The 17,677-nt window shown below is 46.2% G+C and overlaps 7 protein-coding genes across 7 annotated transcripts; 5 read left to right on the top strand and 2 right to left on the bottom strand.

Annotated features, from left to right (window-relative positions):
- Positions 1–315: 315 nt before the first annotated feature.
- N7469_001662 (uncharacterized protein) lies at positions 316–1,360 on the top strand (the record flags this gene model as incomplete). Its single annotated transcript, XM_056640582.1, has 3 exons — positions 316–387; positions 453–705; positions 762–1,360. The coding sequence occupies 3 exons, from the start codon at positions 316–318 to the stop codon at positions 1,358–1,360; spliced, it is 924 nt and encodes a 307-aa protein (XP_056506339.1).
- A 1,016-nt stretch (positions 1,361–2,376) lies between these two features.
- N7469_001661 (uncharacterized protein) lies at positions 2,377–2,864 on the top strand (the record flags this gene model as incomplete). Its single annotated transcript, XM_056640581.1, has 2 exons — positions 2,377–2,671; positions 2,731–2,864. 2 exons carry the CDS (start codon positions 2,377–2,379, stop codon positions 2,862–2,864), a joined length of 429 nt encoding a protein of 142 aa, XP_056506338.1.
- Positions 2,865–4,033: 1,169 nt separating this feature from the next.
- N7469_001660 (SDR family oxidoreductase) lies at positions 4,034–5,149 on the top strand (the record flags this gene model as incomplete). The annotated part of the gene is made up of 6 exons (XM_056640580.1): positions 4,034–4,063; positions 4,118–4,204; positions 4,266–4,418; positions 4,487–4,866; positions 4,940–5,034; positions 5,097–5,149. The coding sequence occupies 6 exons, from the start codon at positions 4,034–4,036 to the stop codon at positions 5,147–5,149; spliced, it is 798 nt and encodes a 265-aa protein (XP_056506337.1).
- A 662-nt stretch (positions 5,150–5,811) lies between these two features.
- Positions 5,812–8,187, bottom strand: N7469_001659 (F-box/WD repeat-containing protein; the record flags this gene model as incomplete). The annotated part of the gene is made up of 5 exons (XM_056640579.1): positions 5,812–6,009; positions 6,072–6,783; positions 6,886–7,112; positions 7,171–7,605; positions 7,723–8,187. 5 exons carry the CDS (start codon positions 8,185–8,187, stop codon positions 5,812–5,814), a joined length of 2,037 nt encoding a protein of 678 aa, XP_056506336.1.
- A 1,434-nt stretch (positions 8,188–9,621) lies between these two features.
- N7469_001658 (Mn(2+) transporter ATX2) lies at positions 9,622–10,981 on the bottom strand (the record flags this gene model as incomplete). The annotated part of the gene is made up of 3 exons (XM_056640578.1): positions 9,622–9,802; positions 9,861–10,844; positions 10,932–10,981. 3 exons carry the CDS (start codon positions 10,979–10,981, stop codon positions 9,622–9,624), a joined length of 1,215 nt encoding a protein of 404 aa, XP_056506335.1.
- A 2,149-nt stretch (positions 10,982–13,130) lies between these two features.
- Positions 13,131–15,031, top strand: N7469_001657 (Zn(II)2Cys6 transcription factor domain-containing protein; the record flags this gene model as incomplete). The annotated part of the gene is made up of 3 exons (XM_056640577.1): positions 13,131–13,346; positions 13,447–14,064; positions 14,123–15,031. Coding segments are annotated over 3 exons (1,743 nt in total), but the record flags the coding sequence as incomplete, so codon positions are not given.
- Positions 15,032–15,341: 310 nt separating this feature from the next.
- hat1 (histone acetyltransferase catalytic subunit HAT1) lies at positions 15,342–17,003 on the top strand (the record flags this gene model as incomplete). The annotated part of the gene is made up of 4 exons (XM_056640576.1): positions 15,342–15,360; positions 15,425–15,700; positions 15,769–16,033; positions 16,085–17,003. The coding sequence occupies 4 exons, from the start codon at positions 15,342–15,344 to the stop codon at positions 17,001–17,003; spliced, it is 1,479 nt and encodes a 492-aa protein (XP_056506333.1).
- Between the last annotated feature and the right edge of the window lie 674 nt (positions 17,004–17,677).

Raw genomic sequence — 17,677 nt, 5'->3', positions numbered from 1 at the left:
TCCTTGAGCCCCCATTTACCCACGATTAACTCCGTTCTACCGAGATGTTAGTTGAATAAAGTCAAAGAGCAAATGGACCTACAGTATTTATCTCTGTGAGAAAGCTCTCACCATGGTTTTTAAGCATCCTAAGTGATATGCGATTCTATTTGTAATCGTAAATGCTTGGATTGAATTACAAATCAACAGGGATGCGCGGTTTCATTTCACTTCAAGGCATTATAAGACCACATGGTGATCAGTCACTATGAAGATTTGCTCAAACAAACTAACTTCTCGTTCTGTTGTCACACCTTCACTCAACTGTCGATTACTATGGCGCCACAGTACGCGAAGAACCAATCTGAAGGCTTCATCAATGCTATTCAAAATGTAGCAATTGTTGGTGTACGTGTCCTAAGGTTGCAGTTACTGTACCTTTCCTACCCCAATAAATACTGATCGCCCTATAGACAACTGGACAAATCGGCAAACTCTTCACCGAGCATCTTCTTAAGTCCGGAAATCAGACCATGACTGCTCTCACTCGCTCCGGGAGTGAGACCACCTTACCGCACAGTGTAAACAACAATTCACCAGTCGATTACAATGACGAGGCAACTTTAATGGCAGCTCTTAAGGACCAAGACTTTTTGGTCATTACTCTGTCCTTTCTTGCTCCTCCAGATACCCATAGCAAGTTGGTCAGGGCTGCAGTCATGGCGGGTGTTCCTTACATCATGCCAAATGCTTACGGCACTGATATTTACGGCAATCCCAAGCTGCTGGACGATATCTTGCCAACATGAAAGAGATCGAAGAACTTGGCGCCAGCTGGATAGGCCTACCACCCAACTTTTGGTATGAATATAGCTTGGGTGTCGGGCCTTTCACATATGGGTTTGATTTTCCGAACAGTGCGGTAACGTTCTATGATGAGAGGACCATGAAGATCAACACTACAACCTGGCCTCAGTGTGGGCGTGCGTTGGCCGCGCTGGTTAACGTCAAAAGATTGCCGGAGGACGAAAACGATCATTTAAGTACTTTGGCTCAGTTCTGCAACCAGCCCGTGTATATCTCTAGCTTCACGTTGACTCAGCGAGAGATGTTTGATATCGAGAATAAGCTACTGAACCGAACCGACAATAACTGGAAAATTTCCTATCAGAACACTGCTGAACGTTACAAGGAAGGACTCAAGGAATTGAAGAATGGTGACGGGACAGGGTTCTTGAAGGCTATGTATGCTCGTGTGTTTGACCCAGTGAGCGGAGGCACCTTTGAGACGCACAATGCGGTGCTTGGACTACCCAAGGAGAATTTGGATGAAGCTACACTATCCGCACACTCCTGGAGTATTTCGCAGGCAAAAAGATGATTAGTACTGGATGTGGCCGCGTCGAGGTGAATCATGTTACCATTTGGAGGAGATACTGTTTATTCAATGTCTGAATAGTTGAATAGCTGATCAGGATTAGCATCAATGTGCACAAGTTTATGGGTATATATCTCTTTTTATAATACAACACACAAAAGGTCCATAGGTTCTATGCTCAGATGAGTTCAAGCTCAAGCTCTAACTGCTACACAACTTGTAGCTTCAAGCACCAAAAAAGCTTGAAGCTTTTTTGGTGCTTAGACCCCTAAACCCAAATTTTATTTTCTCTCAGTCTAGAGCTCTTTTTACATACTATGGATAATAGAGGCAGACCATTCGGGTTCAGGATGTTCTGGAAAAGCAAGCATGCGCTAGCTCTTTTTGGGCAGAGTGTTAATTCACGAAACCAGGGCGTCTTTGTGCCTATGATGCATGTGTATCTATTCGCTCCCTGCTGGTACTGAGCACTCCCAATGGTGCAAAGTGCGAGTGCATTATAAACTATCACGTAGTAGGCGATCGCACTAGGTAATCACCACTTGATCTTAGACCGGTCAAAGTAATAGTTCGGCTCCATATAGCCTTATATATATGCGCGCACTAGTCAACAGATGCATCACATAGTTTGTACTGGCAGTTGCCAATCAGCCTACCTAGGCTACCAGTCAGATTAATAGTTCGGAGCTAGGTAGCTGAGACAGCGAGATTGGCCGAATGATTCATCTAAGAATGGTTCGCGCGGATAGTCCGCATAAACAACCCTTCCTTCATTCCTCAAGCACTAAATGCCGGCAAATGTGTCAAGTACCAGCAAAACAGTATTGGTTTTAGGCTTGCATTGAATTGTTCATTGGAACATACCTTTTGCCCTTGGCTTGGAAGCCAAGGGCAAAAGGTGAAGGTTAACCCCCGCGCAGACGAACCTCTGAATCAAATTTGTACCCTGAGCACCTTGGTAATTTATTTTACTTTCCCACCTCCCAGGAGTGTCTATATCTGCAAAGTTGCCTCTCGCTATGACAATAATCCAGAAACGTCACGCAATTGTCTTTGGCTGTTCGGGAATAAATGGCTGGGCATTGGTAAACCAATTGCTTTCCGGTTATCCATCAAATGGCGCATTTGAGAAAGTGACAGCTGTCGCCAACCGCAAATTTATGTTGAAGGATGCACAATGGCCTCATGATTATGGGAATCGTCTACAATTGGTGTCAGGCGTTGACCTTCTTGTCGAGGATGATGATTCTTTGCAAAAAGTTCTCTCCGAAAAGCTCTCTTCCATAGAGACGGTCAGTCATGCCTACTACGCTGGTAAGGTAGCCTCTACAACTTATGTTGACTTCGATAACCAGAACTAACATATGTCATAGCTTACCGCGAAAGTCAGAATGGCCCTGAAGAATGCCATATGAACAGAGAAATGCTCCGGGCTGCGGTACAAACAATTGAGAAACTTTCTTCAAATCTACAATTTGTTACTTTGATCACAGGTACCAAGGTATAAGACTTTCCCAGTGCTAAATAGCTCGCCGTATTTGTTTCAGTATTATTGACGCTGTGGGTAGGCCTATGGTGTGCTGCTGGGGCAGGATTTTCCTTTCCGTGGACAAGCCCCCCTTAGGGAATCCCTGCCACGCATTCCTGATAAATTCGCAAACGATCTCTTCTACTACCATCAGATAGACTTGCTGAAAGAGATTTCTGCCGGGAAATCATGGTCTTGGTGTGAAGTGAGACCTGATACCATTGTACGGAGTACCTATTCCCAACTGATCTATCATTTGAACTAACTTCCAAACAGATTGGCGTCGCCCCATTTGGGAATACTAATTGTATTGCTCGAAACACTGGGGCATTTCTTTCCTTCTACCGAGAAATAGAAGGCCCTGGAGCCGAGGTTTCCTTCACCGGAACCGAAGCTGGATGGAATCTACTATCAACCGATAGCAACCAAGATTTAATCGCCCAATTCTGTATCTTCGCCTCATTCCAGCCACGAGAAAAGGTGAATGGCCAAACGTTCAATATTGGAGATAATACAATCCCGCTGTCCTGGTCGAATCGTTGGCCAATACTTACAGCTTATTTTGGTCTTAAGGGAACGGGTCCGAGCAAAGAATCTGTGATCCCACGTCAGTATATTGATAGTCATTGGGCGGAGTTCCAAAGGTACTGTGGAGAGCGTGGCCTTCGAGGGGACATCATATACAAAAGCATTTGCGATTCTGAAATGAGAGGGAGAGTCATGTGTATCATGGATTTTGATCGCCATCTAGACTTGGGAAAAGCGAAGGCTCTCGGGTTCGATAAGGAGCTTACCACCAAGGATTCTTGGTATAGGGCATTCGATAGGCTGCGAAATGCCAAATTGCTGTGATTTACCCATGAGTAAATGATATTATTCTTGGTTTGGATTTATTGCTCTGTTTCTAAATTGGCCATGAATGTACTATGCCACAGTCACGATCTAACTATATACTCTCCATGACATCATTAGGGCACAATTCTAAATTAACCGCTCGACTGGATTGGTCAGCAGTGCTCTACAATCTACTTTATATTCTACTTCAAACCTTCAACCCTCACCTTTATTCCACTTTTTTACTACTCATCATCCTCTCAACTGTCCATTTCTTTCCATCCTGCAATAACTAACCTGTAATCCAAGTCAACATGTCACTTCAAGGGAAAGTTGCGCTTTTGGTATGTCAAAACAGCGCCCATCCGCAATAATACCCACATTAATTCCATTGATAGACAGGTGCTTCCATGGGCATTGGAGAAGCGATTGCCTCTTCTTTAGTTGAAGCCGGCGCCAACGTCATTCTCTTTTCGCGATCAGAGGTAATTACACCATAAACATGTTCAAACTATTAATCACGGACTTTCTCACATCCAAGAATAGGACAAACTCTGTCAGTTAAAGGAAAAATTAGCAGTCAAGGGCGATGCAAAGATCACCTACCGTGCCGTCGATGTCGGTAATTACGAAGAAGTCGACGCGGCAGTTACATCTTCAATTCAAGAGGTCGGACATATCGACATTCTCATCAACAACGTAAGTACTTCAGAGGCCCGTAACAAACTCATCCCCACACAGGATTCGAACTAAACAGTTCGAGTCAGGCGGGTCTAGCTATCGGTGCACCCAAGATATTTTCCGACCTAAACCCATCCGAAATCACGACAATGAACAACACCAATATCAACGGCTACATGTTCACGACACACTCCGTCTTGAATCACTCAATGATGAACCATAAAGCGGGTACAATCCTAAACATAACATCCATAACAGGCCTCGAAGTCCCTCCTTTCCCAGGAGAAGCAGTTTACCATGCCAACAAAGCATGTCAAGAGGCATTTACGAATGCCCTTCGAAACGAGCTCAGTGGGACTGATATTCGAGTCCTTGCCCTTCGTCCTGGTGTCGTTGCGACGAATTTCCACTCGCTTCGTGTGGGTCATGATAAGAAAATGTACGATGCGTTTATTGAGGGTTATGAGTATGTTTAAATTGCCTGTTTGGCATTTCTTTGAAGGGAATTACTTGGAATTTATATCTAATTGGTGATACAGACCTCTCGTTGCTGGCGATATTGCTCAAGGTGCCATTTACATGCTTCAACAGCCATTGAATATCTCAGTCAAGGCATTAGATATTGTTCCATCTGGTATGTACAGTGTATCGATTTCGTCGAGGGTCTTGACTTATAACTTTCTCACCGTACTCTAGCTCAACGATCCATCAACGTTTTTGACCGGACTTGGAATGAACGAAGAGAGTGATCATCATGCATCGATTCCTCAGCCCTTACCTGACACAATCGAATTTGACTTAGCAGATAACGGACATGAGGGTACTCACTGAAGCACGCGACATAACGCAGCGGTCTATTCATTGAATTAAGTTGACTCTGAGCATAGAATGACATAAGAAGTTCTCATTCCTATGAAATCGATATTATTAACCGTGACCTCGCTTTGTTCTACGTCGCTAATTCAACTACCACAGTCCCTGCTTAGTAGATTTCATATTATAAATCAAATTCTTCAGGTATCATCTGAAAACTGGTATCACCCTGAAATGATCCAGTCGAATGCTCATAGAAAACAACCGCCTAAGCCAACCTCCCTAACAAACTCCAGAACCTTCAATAAGTCTCTCGACACAACTCGAACCAATAGAATTGAGTTAAAAAGATTATGATCAAAAAAGAGAATCAAGGGACAAGAAAGGATGGAAATGGATGTGGATGTGTAACACCAGATATGCAACTGCTTGGACCCTTGGTAGGACACTTGAGGTTCATTGAAAGAAACATGCTTCAAAGATATAAAAGATTGAATGAGTTTGGAAAAATCCTCGGCGCTTAATATGAAAGAAAATGGATATCCGTGGTCGTTAAGATGGCACGCTATATATGAAAGATTTGATGGGTAGTATGAAGTTAAGAGGGTGCGTCGGTCATCGGTTGATCGGCGTCACTGCTCGAGATAGTTGGTGGAGGGTCTGAAAAGAGTGTTCGATGACGTGAATGGATATCAAGGTCAGTGTCATCGGTGGAGCCAATACCCGGTGTGCTGGATGCACTTTCGATGGCCACGGAATCATCACATTCATCTGGTGGAGGGGCGAAGGACCAAACCTGAGTGATGGTTAACAACATGCACAAAACACAAAAACCGCGACGTATAGCGGGCTACTTACTTCCATTACAGTGCGTCCCGACCGACTTGCCATAATCACAGCCTTTTCCTCTTCAAAAGCAACCCTCCAAACGGCTTCTGCTGGAGACGAGAGTTCACGCAGTAGTTGGCCAGATTGTAAATTCCAAACCTTGACCCGGCCATCGCTACCACCACTGACGATTCGAGTATTATCATATTGAAGACTGGTGACACTATTGTCATGAGCAGCCAGTCGATGAATAGGTGCCATCTTCGTCAGGGACCACACGCGAACCGAGCCGTCCGAACCGCCTGTAACCAATGTGTCTCCACGCATCTGCAGTTGTCCTACCAGAGATGTATGACCTTGCAGTATAGCCTGACACTGGCCAGAATTCGGATCCCAGATCCGAACACTAGTATCTAAACTTCCGGTTGCGATACGCCGGCCATCAAAAGCAATGGCGTAGATTTGGCTAAAATGACCCGATAGAGTTCGAAGGCATCGACCTTGGGAAATATTCCAAATTCGGGCCGTCGTATCGTAGCTACCCGAGACGACGAGATCGCCATGGATTGCGAGACATCGTACACTGGCCTGGTGCCCAAGAAGTATATTGCGACAGGTCCCCGTGGCCAGATCCCAAATACGCAGGGTCGTGTCTCGGGACCCTGAAATGGCGGTATTGCGATCAGACATTTTTAAGCATCTGACCGTCGATGTGTGACCTCGAAGCAAATGAATCCCCGCCCTGAATAGTAAATGTTAGTTGTCTGCTTTTTTTTTCTTTATTTTCATTTTCATTTTTTTTCTCTCTTTAGTCAGGGTCGGTGAGACCCGATCGATGACTTACCCAGTTGCCATGTTCCATACGCGAACTTCTCGATCGCATCCACCGCTAACCAGAATGTCGTCCCAAGGAACCATGGCCCAGACTCCCATCACGTGGCCTTGGAGGGTTTTTTGGTTATCACCATTAGTATCGTAGACATGGATTTTGGCGTTGTCAAGAGCCACGACAATATACTTGGGGGTGAGATGGAGACTAGTCACCACACCCTGGTCAGGGGTGATATGCCGCTGAGTGCAGCGACCACCCTTGTTCCAAGCAGATTCAACCATGTATTTTTGTTTAAACTGAGATCTGTAGGAGATGGGACGAGTTCTCCGTCGTCGTGCCGAGAAAGTCGTCGGTGGTGGGAGCCACTCGCCGGACAAAGTGCGGGGAAGTCCGGGGGGTGTCTTCGACGGGAGGCTCATTGGAGGCGGTCAGACGACGATTCAAAGCATGCGACTGAGAAAGAGAATGGGAAAGAGAATGGGAATGGGAGTGATCGTGGGTGTGAATGTTGGTGTTGATGTTTGTGTGTGTGTCAGAATCGGACTGCAACTCGACAGAACGGGGAGTGGTTGGTTCCATCATCTCGTCCTCGTCGGAGATCCGTCGGACTGAATAGGCGTGCTTTTCGCATAGATTCTTCCAAGTAATATCATCATTTAGTAACTCTCGCCAGCGTCTTGACACTTGTGATGATCGGGCTAATGTTTTGGGGTCATCGATAAAGGAGAGAACCTATTGATGAGTCTGTTAGTATGGCTTCTAACTCCCTGTTTCTCTTGCTTTCTGCTCCCCGACAAACAAGATATGATACAGGGCCTCCTGAAAGTATCCTGCGAATGCATATCTTACCCTTAAACATAACTCATTTGGAAAGACGAGAAACGGATCCTTTCTTAGTCGCGGGCCAACATAACTAGAAACGAAACTGAGTTGTTGGCTGTCGCATACGTCCAATATCCCCTCTAGGAGTTTCTGTTTGCGAGCATTTGATAGTGTACTAAAGTGAATTCGCAAGTTGAGTAGAAAAGTATTCTCTTCTTCATCCGATGAAAGCCAGTTCGGGGGACGCTGATGAGGTGTCGGACTTGGCGCGGGCGTCGGAGGTGAAGCGGGAGCCGAGGGGAGCAGATTAGCAGGGAGGGAGGTGACATTCTTTTTGGTCGTACTGAGGGATCGTGTAGGTGTACTGGTAAAACTAGACATGGAATCACGAGTCGAAGGTTGAGGATGAGGATGCGATTCTAGTTGATCGGACAAAGTTGAGGACATCGAGTCGTCCATGCCATCCAGGCCCAGTCCGGTATCCGAGTCCATGGCTTGCTTTTCAGAGGAATATATTGAGAAAGAAAAACAACCCAAGGACTCTATAGTATATATATATCAACCCAAAAGGTATTTCACAGAGGGAGCGAGAGCGAGAGAGAGCCCGTCGCAAAGGTGAGCATCGAGCTGAAGGCCGAAAAAGGTTGGTAGGCGGTAGGAGGGGAGAACGAAAGACGAGAGAGAGAGAGGAGGCTGGCAAAGGGGAGTCGATAAAATAAACCGGTAGACTCGGACCTTTTTTCTTTTCTTTTCTTTCTCTTCTCTTGTATAACCCTTGTTGATTTGAGTAAAAACGGGAAGTTTCAAGAAAGAGTCCCTTTTTTCCTTTCCTTTTCGAACAGAGAAGAGAAGAAGAAGAGGAAGTTGAATTGTTCGTGACTGACAAAGCCGCCAAGCTCCCCCCCGTTTTCTCCACTTTGAAACACTTCGATCTTCCCTCCTTCGGTTCATTCTTCTCCACAAGGTGGGGGCTCAGGCTGGCTTCGAAAAGAAGAGGCAAACGAAGATGGCCACCACCTGAGATTGCTCTAATCTTCTTCAATCAGAAAAGAAGAGATCGAGGCAAACCATCCCTGGCTCAGGCATCAGGGAGGCACCCGAACTCTGCGGACTGCCGCCGGACGTCGCAAATTGTACTGGATGCACTCCGTATACAGAGTACCCAACTGCAAGCGCCCTTTCACGGCCCCCACGGTACCTTTCAATCTCTCACGTCTCAGATTTCCGGATCTATGTATATTGTATGAACCGCTCCGAGTCCGTGGATGGTCGGTCGGCACGTTGCCGCCGACCATGGATCGAACCTATCAGGCGAGGATGATTCAGACTGACGAGACTGACGACATTTTTCATCACCCAGATGAATGATCATGATATGAAGGTGAGCAAGGAATCACCTCGCACCGAATCCTGGGGGGAAGAGGGGGGTCTGTTCCGGCCTTTATACCTAAGAACGGGAGGGGAAGGGAGAAGAATGAAGGCATGAAGACAACGTCACGCTACGTCGATGTGATCGTGGAAGTTACAACGCAATGACCAACATGCTCCAATTATACAAGTCTAGTGATAGTGACACATCTCGAGTCCCCCGTGGTCTGGTTGAGAAGCTATGCTCTCCATCAGGGTCAATAATAAAAAGAAAAGAAACAGAAAAAGCCAATCTCTTCCAGAGGTATATCTTGCAACAGATGCCAAACAAAGGGTATATGCTCTCCCGACATCCATCCAGCTGCATAAAGTTTAAGCGAAAAAAAAGAGTATGACAAACGTAACAGAAAAAGAAAAAGATGAAAAGACGAGGAATTGTAAGATTAGAGGGGAAATGAAAACATCAGTGTTCCGCGGTGATGAGCTGGGTGCTATCATGGCGCAGATGAAAAGCGATCATGATTCAAAACATCGGTAGTAGTATAAGAAGCGACGGGCCTAATGGGCATGTCCAATCTGCAAGAAGAGTGGTAAAATCATGCCAAGTACGGAAGCAATCAAGTCTCGCATCGACTTCTCTTCTCCGCTCTGTTCTCTAGCATCACCGTAGCCATTCAGAGGAAGAGTTCGTGAAGATGATCCAGGTCCATTCTCTTGCATTGTGTGCATCGCAACATACCTAGACTGTTGTGTTAGTATAGATCATACTGCCAGTTGACAGAAGCAACTTCACTTACAAAAAGGTACCGCCCGAGAAAAGCAGAAGCATTCCCGTGCGCCACTGAGCAGCTGCCTCGTCACTGCTGGAGGATCCCATCATTTGTGCAAAAAGGAAAGTCGCTAGGGCACCAACGGGTGCAGCCAAACTGAAGACGAGTAGATGCGCCCTAGCAGTCCGGCTAGACAATCCCTGCTTTAGCAGAATCGACGTCAGGCCAAAGGATGCCGGGGCTTTGTGCACCATGATAGCCAAGAAAATGATGAAGCTTAGCCCCCTATCCGAGCTCGAAGCGCCCAATGCGATACCATCAGCCGCGGCGTGGATCACCAGGCCTGTTGTGGTTGCGAAGCTGTGGCCACGCCGAGAACTTTGTCCGGCGTCCAAGAGGCCTCCATCACGGATAGGCGAAGAGTTGCGCCGCAGACCAGAGCCCAGATTATCAAGAGAGATATGGTACGGTTGTCGCTCGGGTTTAGTTGGGGATGCGAATTCCGGCAGTTTATCGATCAGATACATCAAAATAAATCCGCTAACGAGCGCGATGCCAATCCAAGCATGCGGTGAGCTTTCATGCTCTTCTTCCTCTTCTTTTTCTTCCATGCTTGATTTGTCACTAGATGAGTCCTCTTTGCGAGTTCGGAGGTCTTCCGATTCGATTGAAACCTGGTCTCGGTCGACCAGAGGTGCCGCATGGTCCGCATCGTTGAGTGATAGAAATGAAACGGGGGTAGTAGAAGGTGAAGTTTGAGACTCGCTATCGTCGTTGAGCGTCGGGTTTCCCGCGATGGGGAGGTTTTGTGGCTGCCATTCTACGGCAGTCGTGCGGGCATTGAGGCTTTTCTTAGCCACGGTATTTGCGCTATAAAGGGTTTCGATGCCTTCTGGAATAATAACGATCAAGGATGTCCCGACCAATACACCCATACCAATCGAGGAAATCAATCGTAGTTGGGAGGGGGACAATGTAAAAGCGAGAGGGAATGAACCGACGACAAATGATCTAGTAGGATATCAACTGTTAGCTAATTTGAATTCGATCCTTGACTCTTCCCTTCTCCTTTATATCCAAGCGACAGGCAGATCTCACGTAATTGCCATCACAATGCTCAGAACGAGCAAAGTGAAGAGTCCCTCCATGTTGGCCTTTTCCGAAGAGCTTCGCACGTGTGCTGGCTCTACAGGTAATCAATCATCGTGCCAACCCGGGCAAATTATTGAATTCCAGTCTAGCTCACAAAGAGCCTCTATTATTGGTCACAGAAAGGGGTGAAGAAGAGTAGTAGTCGAGGTTGGCAGTTCAATGTTGGCAGGTTTCGAGATTGGAAGGGGAGTTGACTTTCCCAGGACCCACGCGGGCCAGGCACCGCCCGCTCCTTTTGGACCAAAACATGCACAATTTCCAAGTAGTTATATATACAGTGTTCATGATATGATACTCTTCTGTGCCCGACAAAAAGAATTGGTTTACATTGGAATATACTTTAAGGTTTGTCTTGTTGCATGCATTGAATGCCCTGGTTGTTTATGGAACTCCCTTGTCCAACATTGTCAATGCGCTATACTCTATGGGATACCCGAAGTTGTATTGGATGATTTGGCCTCCCTCCACCCGGGGTACAGGCAGCATTTGGCACTTGCCATGGTACAATCTCCCTCATAGACAACGTAATAATCACAGCACATTAACCTTTGGAAACCATTGATTCATGCAATTGCTTGTATGGATATGCTTCGATTGACCAAGCAGTTTTCTTCTGTGCTACTAGTGTGTCTATTTTTAGTATTAGCCGTTTGAGATCGCCAGATCTTTAGACTCCGTACATATCTCATGAAGTATACCACTGGCATGCATGAGACCTGTCAAAATTCCCTAGTTTGATGGCTACGCCCGATTGGATTGACCTTCATTGAATCAATGTCTGCTGGCTACATTTATTCATGCACCATTCTCGATGTAATAAGCTGTTTATTTTAAACCTAGCAAATGATCTCATCTGCTAACCTAGATTGGAAGCGTTACAAAAGCCTTTAAGCAGTAGACACTAGACGAGAAATGCCAATTTATAGATGTAAGCAGCACATGGGAAGATCACCCATGCATCGAAAACGTACATGTCCCACTCATGAGTAGGTATTCGTGTAGCCAGGGTTTCCTTCTGTGAATTCAACCAGACGGTAAATCGATCGAACCTGTCAACAGACAACTAAGTCTCTCTCTAAGAAATACTCAAAGTTTTCTCTTTCCTTACCAGAATCATCAGTGTAGAGAAGTTGGTCACTCTCACTAAGGCTGGCCAATGCTTTTTCTTTACAACGCCATCAACATGATACGTTTTCTTCCCAGAAGTCTCAAACCGCTCATTGATCGGACTTGAAAATAATTTGAAAGTAAAATTGAATCGAACAGCAGCCACGGAGAAAATGCCGAATGCGATGAGCTGAATGATAACACGGGCCATGGCGATATACTTCCCTGTATCCATCTTTTCAGACATGTCAAGATCATCCGAGTCAACGGACGAGAGCATCACTGCGCCTACCAGCTGAAGAAGAAACGCAATGACAGTTGAGACACATCAGCTTCCACTGATCATTTTGCTAGCATGCATGCTAAGTCAATGATACCTATAATTGGCTGGGCAGCACTTCAAGTCACTCTATCAATAGCAAGAGGAATTAGAATGATTTATCCATACTTGCAGCTGCCACCACCATAGTAAACCAACCCCATGATTTGTGTCGAACGCATTGGATCGATGTGAGAACAAAAGCAATGCCATAAAATGCCGCTGTAACTATAGCAACTGAGAGGGAGGAATTCAAATTATAAAGAGACTCGGACAGAGCTTCACGTATTTTGAACAGATCTTATCACCAATGCCATAATTCAATCGTGACTAGATGAAATGGAACACGGGAATTGTCTGACGGAGATATTGAATTTTTGAAACCATCCCAAGTCTCTGTCTTTATAAGAAGAATCGAACCCATTATCAGAGACTGCTGCTGCTCAGACTTTCTTTGTTTAATCTCAACGTTCATAAACAACGTAGCCGTGGAACGGCCAAGTCTTAGGGCATCATTGCGGGCATCGGTTCACGGCGTGCCGACATCCCGATTCCCAGCGCAATTACGTACTCAGGCGTCTTTCTGGGACGACGACAAGGTTATAAGCCACGATCATATCAAGATGTTCCATTTCCAAACTCAACACAAATTGGAAGTTGCTGCATTGCTGACAGCCATGGACTGACCCCATATACGAATCAGATACTCCATTAGGTAGGTGGAGTTGGTCGATCTATGGGCGACCCGCCAGCCACTAGGCTATGCTCCAACGACGCAATTTACAAAATCGAGCAATATCACGATTCTTTTACCCCTTTTGACCCTGAAGAAATCCCTGTGTAATGACCCTTACCATATTTCCATTCAAAAAGCCATGCCTTTCTATGGTCGTCCGAGCAAAAATTGCGAGAGTTGTCGAATTAGAAGAATCAAGGTATGCGAAGCGTTAAATTCATCTTCATGGTTTTCTGCAGACTTTTCTTCTCGCTCTGTCGCTGCAGTTGACCAGCTCTTAAATTTACTTCTCATAATAGTGCGATCGAATTGAGCCGGTCTGTTCGCAATGCAGAAGAGCGGGGAAGACTTGCGGTGGCTATCGTGATATTCCGTCTCTTCTATTCCGTGACGAGAACGACAAAACGGTTCAACGAACTACTGCAGCCCGGTCTAAAGCGGAAGCTCGCCGTAAGCTGCTAGGTGAGTCCTCATCAGCGAAACAGCAGAGGTCTCGATCTAAGTCGAAGGCATCCTGGTCAGGTCTTATAGTTCAGACAAAGCCAGAAGTGTTCTTTATTCCTGTGATGCCCTCCGCGATGCCTTCCAGTCTGGAAAATCAAGGACTGAGGTTTTTCTTTAATCGTTTTGGCAATTCAATACAGAAGGTGGCAAATAGCCCGACTGCCCTCCAAATTTCTGATTTAGACAAGTCGCCGTTGATGGCATCCGTCACAAACGAGTTACCTCTTCGAGACGCCATCATAGCAGTAGGACTAGCTGCTATGTCTAACGTGATCAGTGACCAATCGCTTTTGATAGTCGCAAGAGAAAAGTATTTGACAGCCATTAATATTGTGCGATCTGCTGTGGGGAGCCCGCATCTGTCCAATCCTGTCTTGATTTTCAAGATAATTACGATCCTTAGCTTGTTCGAGGTATGTGTGACCACTTATGATCTTTCATTGGTACGACTATTAACAAGCATCCCTTCAGATGGTGTGCTGTCCATCAAGTCAACTCGATTCTTGGGTCGTACATTTGGACGGCATGGCGGCTCTGCTTAAGCAAGATAGTTTTAGCGAGGTTCTATACATCGAGAGCCGTGCACGGTTACAATATCTGTTTCTTTGCGTGATTAGACAGTTCTTGGCCCCAGGAAAACTTCCCCTAGATCTGCTGAACTGGGCTCCAGAGAACTTGTCTTCGGTCGATCCTGACGAACGGCCTGCAGTTGATCTGGTGGACATTCTCATTCGCTTCACACGACTACACCATACTATTCGCTGTGATCCCAACCAGGATACCGAGACCACGACCCGGTTAATATTTGAATTTGACAGGGAATTAGATAAATGGGAGAAGAATCTCCCTAACAACTGGGCCTTCACCATTGGCGAGTCCCAAGATATCCAACACGGCTTTGATGGCAAATACATCATCTACGAAGAGGTGTGGCCTTCGAGAATTCTCAACCACTATTTCTGGGGACGAATACTAGTAAACGAGATAATCATGGGCTATCTAGCGACGAACACTATTCCAACATTGAGAACTTTGCAACAGCGACAGCGAGCACTTGATACGATTTCACGCATATCAGTCAATATATGCGCCGGAGCTGCCAGCCAAATGGGTGTTGTTCTCGGAAATGGATACCCATGTTCTGGATGCCTGAAATTACCACCGCTAAATGGGGTTTTCATGCTACTATTTCCATTGACCATAGCTGGCAGCGCGGCTGGTGCCCCGGACAACGTCCACGAGTGGGTGGTTGAGACACTTTCGACAATAGGAGGGACTATGGGAATTCGGCGAGCCATGGAGTTGATTCCAAAGATCAAAGTGTCTAGGGAAAATAAAAGGCGTCTATACTCGCAAGCAAATCAAGTGGAGCTTGTCTAGAAACATAGTATTGGCGGCATAGATGAATTTGGCTTGGGGATTAGATTTCATCGTTGAAAGCGTTAATGGCATATAGAACTTCCAATGCAAACAAGCGAGTTCCAGTTTTACTGTTCATTACTGGTCCTTTTCATAAGAAGAGGAGACAAGAATATTAATGTAGGAATGAGAGAAATGAAGAAATTAATGATTTCTATACTTCTACCGCTAGTCCCGATTAGGTAATACGAGCTTCGGACGCGTCGCGCGGCTCAGTTGGATCTTGTCATCTCCAGCTCCTCTCTGCATCATTTCCTCACTCATATCCAACATGGCAATTGGCGAAGACTGTAAGCGCATTGAGAAAGCTCTGCTTTTTACATCATCCCTTAAAGTGATAGCTAATTGATCCAGGGTCATGCGACGCCAATGATGCGCTCCATATTACGGTCGTGCAGCCAGGCGACACCAAGCCTAAGACTCTTTCCACCTTCCATCCCCAATTCACCTACCCGATCTTTGGTGACGATGAGCAAATCTTCGGTTATAAAGGCTTGGTAATCCGCTTGCGATTTGCCGCTCACGACCTCCGTCCTCATGTCCACATATCCTACGATGAACGATTCAAGGCAGTCGATGATACAACCGCGACAGATCTCCTCGGAGCTCTCAAGCCATTCGTTCCCGAGGGTCAGTTTGAATCGAAGATTCCTCGCTATGACTAATGCGGCTCTAAGCTAACAAATTTGCTGCTACAGAGTCCTTGATCAATCTCCCGGAGTACGAGAAGAATATCCAAGAAGACCCAGACGCGAAGGATTTCACCCCACCTGGGAAACTGGTCTATAGCTATAATGTCGACGAAAGGAACTACGAGATCTGGGCAGGATCTCTTGCAGATCCAGCGGTACAAAAGATTCTAGACCGTGCGCAGGTCCTAGTCTCACTTTTCATCGAAGCTGGCACGCCCTTGGATACAGATGATCCCGAATGGAGCCTGGAGCGGTGGACAGTGTTCTTTGTGTAAGATTGACCTATGTTCTGGAATATTGGTCCTGAAACTGACTGTCGCAGTTATGAAAAAGTGGTACCGCCAACACCAACGGCATCTTCCTACTCAATCGTTGGATACGCTACAACCTACCGATACTGGCTTTACCAGCGAGACCGATCAGAAAGTCCAACCGTCAAGGATGGCGCATTCCCCTTGCCCGAGATCAAGATCTCGGAGCTTCCAGCCCGACTTCGTATCGCGCAATTCCTTGTCCTTCCCTCGCATCACCGCTCCGGCCACGGTACCCATCTTTACACAACTATCCATGCGTTCTGTCTGGCGGATCCTACAATTGTGGAATTGACGGTGGAAGATCCGAATGAGGCATTTGATGCTCTCCGAGACTCTGCTGACTTCTGCCTGCTGCGACCGGAATTCCTTAAGCATAACGTGAATCTGAACCCTGACCCGAACGAGATTTACTCTGGCAAGAAACGACCGACAGTGGTTCCCACTGCTGCCCTGATTCCCTCCGATACCCTTCGCGACATCCGCACGGCCTTCAAGATCGAAGCAACCCAGTTTGCGCACATCCTAGAGATGTACCTACTAAGCCAAATCCCCAAGAGTCATCGACTAGCCGGGGGTACCAACCTTGCGCGATTATTGATAAAGAAGTCCAAGGCCGAAAACCCCAATGACCGCCGATACTACTGGTGGCGTATGCTCACCAAGCAGCGTCTTTACAAAAAGCACAAGGAATTGCTCGATGAACTAGATCTGACCGACCGGGTGGAAAAATTGGACGACACGGTGCGAAACGTCGAGGAAGGCTATGAGATTACACTTTCTGCCCTCGAGGGACGCTTACCAGATGCCGAAGAGGAGACTACAGAAGCTTCCAGCAGTGGACGAGGAAAGCGTAAGCTCGCTGTCTCCGATGACGAAGACGAGGAAGAAGACAACGGAGCAGAGGCAGCAAAACGTCCAAAGATCTGAACTTGCCTTGCCTGATAGGCGCTTTACCTAAGTCCCTGGTCTTTCGTACCAAGTATGTAATTTATAACAATGGGAGTCCTGGAATCTGATGAAATAGCTTTCTTTTTTTTAAATGAAACTTGGGATACAAATCAATTAATCGTGACAAACTTTCGCTCATATCTGGTAAGTAACCTTGAAGACAATATTTGCTGTTCTCGGGGTAAGGTGCAGATATCGCAGAAAGTGGCCAATTTGGTAGATTAGTACTAAAGGTGCAAGAAAACTATCATTATTACCCCGATTGATTCAAAATAAAACATGGATGTCTAGATTTTAATTAATAATGAGGGTACTATCAAGTCCATTACGCAGATTGGACCGATCTACGTGGTAATATGTATATACATATCGTAGTCAGTTGTAAGTAGATCTGGTGTCTCAGTCTGAAGTTGGCAGATCTCGGCAGATCCTTTTTTTCCGGATTCAGGCCTTCGTCACAGCTGCCTGCGGAGCTCAATCGCACCCATTGAATCCCGCCAACGACCCTCAAGCATTGACCGAGACCTTCTATCGGTCTTCTTCGACTCTATCCTTTCTCGAGTCGGGTCGAAAATCGGTGCATTACCACCTACCCACTCAGAATATCGGCTGCGCACCACTCCGCCCCTCCCCTCTTTGCGACATCCACTTCT

The sequence above is a fragment of the Penicillium citrinum genome, assembly GCF_028827155.1.
Source record: "Penicillium citrinum strain IBT 23319 chromosome Unknown utg000001l:1.0-4955037.0:1.0-4956770.0, whole genome shotgun sequence".
In the NCBI taxonomy this organism is placed as follows: domain Eukaryota; kingdom Fungi; phylum Ascomycota; class Eurotiomycetes; order Eurotiales; family Aspergillaceae; genus Penicillium; species Penicillium citrinum.
This window is presented reverse-complemented; position numbering and strand designations above follow the sequence as displayed.